Source organism: Octopus bimaculoides, chromosome 19 (assembly GCF_001194135.2).
Source record: "Octopus bimaculoides isolate UCB-OBI-ISO-001 chromosome 19, ASM119413v2, whole genome shotgun sequence".
Lineage (NCBI taxonomy): Eukaryota > Metazoa > Mollusca > Cephalopoda > Octopoda > Octopodidae > Octopus > Octopus bimaculoides.
In genome coordinates, this window is record NC_068999.1 from 15,728,787 (window position 1) to 15,733,728 (window position 4,942).

General features: G+C 32.5%; 1 protein-coding gene across 1 annotated transcript in view; it reads right to left on the reverse strand.

The window, feature by feature from the left end:
• LOC106879478 (neuroligin-4, X-linked) overlaps positions 1–4,942 on the reverse strand; it is a 625,710-nt gene that overhangs the window by 155,531 nt on the left and 465,237 nt on the right. The window contains exon 2 of the mRNA XM_052974627.1: positions 3,377–3,526. Within this exon, the coding sequence (XP_052830587.1) occupies positions 3,377–3,526 (150 nt within the window). The remainder of the gene's footprint in view (positions 1–3,376; positions 3,527–4,942) is intronic.

The following is a 4,942-nucleotide window of genomic DNA, read 5'->3' on the forward strand; positions in this document are numbered from 1 at the left end:
ATATGCATTACATATGGATAGATATACGCATTACAAAAACTTGTCTGCATAAAACTAAGTGTGTATTTATGTATGCATGGATTTGTGTGTGTTGTGTGCGTGTATGTGTGTGTGTGTGTGTGTGTGTGTGTGAGAGTGAGTGTGTGTGTGTGTGTGTGTGCATATGATTCCACTGACTGTCTTCCTATTTATGAAAAATGTGCTTAAAATATTAGTAACTGAATATTAATCTAATAACTTATAATATTTAAGTTCATATTCAATTATTCCAATTATTCCTATAAGCATCATATCATAGCATAATTGGAATACTTTTATATTAGATTCTTGTTAGAAATTCATTTAAAAGAATCCTAAATACATTTATTTATTTTTTTCATTTGCTGTAATATTATTTAAGATATTCTTTAATGCAACATATTTTGATGTATTGAATTAATTATATCGCAAAAATACTAGTTTAATTCTAAAATAGAACAAATTTAATTGCGGTCACAGAATGTAACTCGATTTTAAATGACAATTTTTTTGCCATTCTATACTTCTATGAGTAAATAAGATACCTATGTTTGCCACAATTTTTTTTTAAAATCCTTGTTATAGTTAGGTATATTGTTGATTTCTTTTGTAATGTGTTTACGTCACTAATTAATATACTTTCATTGGCATTTCTAAATTCATATTAAGTGATTTTTCATAACGCAATAGCTCAATAATAATTATGGTGTAAATAAATATGCAGTTTTCATGTCTGAAATATTGACGATAATATGTAGAAAATTTAATTTTGTTTAATAATTATTTCATTTTAGTTTTGCATAAAAAAGTCATTGCTTGCAAAGAAATCAATGCTAAAACCAGATTTATTTCTTATTCTTCAGAGAGGAAAAGGCAGTTACTATGACCTATTATTACACCGAATTAAGAGGTGTTTCCTACACTTATAATGTTGCATCAGTGCGAGCTGAACGAAAATCATTCAAAGACAAAGGTGATAGTTTTAAACTGAGGGACGGATGAAATCTACCAGATAAGGACTAAGTATACACATTCCTTGCGCGAATACTGAAAAATAACTCGTCCGACGCTTTCATGATATCCAGAATAAATTCCGTTTGTCATTTGCTGCGTGCCGTAAAGAATTTGCGAAATTATTGTACTATTTTATAAGGAAGGGTTGAACTTCCTTTTACATTATTTACTGACGACAGGAGGTTTGAATACATGATACATTTCATACTTTAGAAATATATTTGCTGAAGGGCTGCACAAATATTTTCTCATTAGATTTATTGTACATTATTTAAATTATTTACAATTGACGGATATTTGTCCTCATCTTGTTTATTGTTAACACAACGTCTCTGCTGATATACCCTCCAGCCTTCATCAGGTGTCTTGGGGAAATTTCGAACTTGGGTTCTCATACCTAAGGTATTTTTCGATGTTGTTGTTGTTGTCATTATTATTATTATTAATAATAATATTTTTCAGGTCACTGCCTGGAATAGAACTCGGAATCTTGGGGTTAGTAGCCCGCGCTCTTAACCACTACGCGATATGCCCGTGAGTGAACGCTGGAGAATAAATCAGCCGAAACGTTGTATTAACAACAAACAAGATGAGGACACATATCCGTCAATAGTAAATAATGTACATAATTCCTCATCGCTTTAATATAGAACTGTAGATTTATTGTAATGCTTTATTCGAATTTGGCCGCTCTATAACACTTGCAGTTATTGTGTTGACCTAGTTAAAAGGGGAATTTTATGCTACTGCCCTCATCTGCAACTCACTTTGTTTATTTCACTATAAGACTGTTGTGTGAATGCACGTATCTAATTTTTTGATGCAACGTATAATTCATGTATTAAGAACACACATATTTTTTTCACTGGTTCCAGTGAGTTTGCCGAGGCTATCTTTCACCACAGCTGTATACAATAGTTTTACATAGATAGCAGTTTAACGAATCGATGACTTATATTAGAGGAAAGAGAAAAAAAAACGCGAAAAGTTAATTACTTTGACACCGTATGTATTAAAGATCACTCCCTTAATGCATTACAAAAGAAGAAAACAAATATTTATGGTATCATATTTTTGAAAAGTATATTATGATATTGAATTTTGTATAATGGTCCAAAAACTCATAAATATGCGGCTTAAATACTATTATCCTACTGTACAAGACACACTTAACAGCCTGATATGGATGGGATTTCTATATACAATACGGAAAATTTAACAATTTATATTTTCATTGGTATATTCTTTCTGCTATCGCTAAAATTATATTCCCACATTCCTTCCAAAAAAAAACAAAAAAAAACAGAGAAAAGAACAAAAAAACCCCATTAATAATCGAAAATCTCATATGTTCTCTAATTCACCCAACATATTATTCTGTCAATATTAATAAAATAATATATAAAAATGATAAGTCAGGCATATACCTATTTTATATTCGACTATTCTGAATAATAGCTACAGGTCTAGACATTAATGAGATTTTGAAAAATTAAGTTTAGAAATATGCAATATCATCTGGCACATCAACAGAATTCCAATACGTATATTTCCGAGAAAAGAATTCAAAAGGATGGTTGTGAAATTTCAAAACTTTCTATAATCTAATAAACGTATGCTGCTTTGAAAGAACGATATTGCTGAAATCCGGTTATGCTAACAGGCTTATTTGGAACAATTTTGTTATAATTAAATTAAATTCGCCATTGTGTAACAGGATATGAGTTACACCCCGCCCCATCAAACTCACGTGCAAAATTAGACACACAAATACATATAAACATACATATACACAGAAACTGTTTTTAAAATATTTTTTCTGACATTCCACACATAGTCGTGTGGATAATATATTCGCTTCGAAAGTACTTGGTTCCGGGTTCGATGTCACTGAATATTATATTGGGCAATATTCAGCAATTCTTTGCAATTATAACTGCTAGGTGACTCTTATTGCTGTGAATTGGCTAAAGCAGTGTAGATACCCGAGGACATATACATATACAAACACACACAAATACTCACGCATATGCGATGTTGATAAGCCACAAAAATAGGTAACCTTGTAACAGATTGGCGTCCAAGGCTGAGATGATAACTCAAGGAAATCATGTGAAAGGAAGTGTTGCGTGCCACGTTTTGTACTCAGCGATCGAAAGGAAGAAAAGTACCTTCCGTACTGTGAATCACGACTTAGACTGTTTATTTTTAAATATAGGTGTGTGTGTGTCTACACATTTAAATAATATGTATATATATATATATATACAAACATTTATGATAGAACTTAAGAAGTAAAGAAACTAATGAAAGAGCTAATCGAAAAGTAGAAATATGTACTTACCCAGCACTCCAAGCCGGTAGTTAACAGTTACAACAATGACTTCGCCAAAGCTAGCCAATACACTTCCGTCGTAGACGTTTCCGCTTCCGGAATCGTACGACTCACCATGGATAAATACCATTACGGGCATAGGGTTCGTGTTGTTCCATTCTGAAGATAAAAAAACAAGTAGGATAGTGATTAGTACATGGTATACGTTAATTTAAATATGTATGCATTTTTATGTATTTTACGGCAAGTAATTATTGGTTGTTGATTTGTTTTACGAAATCTCACTATAAAATACTTCAGGAAGAGGTACATGACTAAAGTTGAAAGGAAGTAAACCATGTACATGCAGTGTTATTGCTAACGGGGTTATCTGATAATGGACAAACACACAGATACACATATACGCACAAGCGCAAAAGAACCCGTTCAGACACACGCGTGAGCGCGCGTGTATGAAAATGTAGTTTTCTTCTTCCATAATGTAGTAGTGGCATCGGTTCGGCATACGGTTTCAGTTGGCATTTCTAATCATTAGTAGTGTTCATCTCAGCTGAATTTTTTCCGAAAGAGATAGAGTGTAGGTTACGAAGAAATGAAAAGAAAGCGAAGAAAACCCAGTGTTATTGTGTGTGTTCCATACATACGCATGTATATTTACATATACGTATTTTTTTCCCTCATTGCAAACATTTACAGTATACACTAAGCTTACAGTCAAATTAATGAAAATGTCTCTATACTTTCTCTCTCTCTCTCTCTCTCTCTCTCTCTCTCTCTCTCTCTCTCTCTATATATATATATATATATATATATTTACAGGCATCTATAAAGAGTTACATGCACAGACCTACACTCGTGTGCGAGCAGTTAAATTTATATAAGCAGTAGATACAGTAAGCTTTTCTATAAATTCCATTCTATGATGAAGACGTAGATTACGGGACTGCATTTCTCGTGTAATCACATTGGAAGTATTTATAACTGCTATAAGAGAATATATTTGTAGGAAATAATTCTGAGGTCAAAATATTTATAGTGAAATGTATCGAGTTATTGATTGCAGTATTATATCACATTTGTTTGATTACTCTAGGTTTTCGCTTGCGTTGAACACTTACAAATTATTAGCTCCTTCACCATCATGCCACAAATAAATATGCCAAGTTACTGATTCATTATGGCGACGAAAATCTATCGAAAGTTCAACGTAAACGAAGACAAGATGACTATAGAAATCCCGTGAATATATCATATCAGCATATTTATCAATAAAGAAATAATAATACTGGACGCATATTATGCTTACTTCTCTTCCCTCAACCAGCTAAATTCAGTTCAGACACTTTGAAATTAAGACTGAAGTTAACGATTCTCCAATACTGGATTGGAAATATCACTAAAGAAAGGTCAAAAGCATTATGCGTTTGTCAGAACGAATATTCGATACGTCCAATTTTTTGTCTCTGTGTCTCTCACGTTCTCACTCTCTTTCATATGCGCTCCTTCTTTCTTACTCGCTTTTATGCACTAATCTACTCAGAGTGTGTGTGCGTGTGTATGTGTGTGCATAAGTAT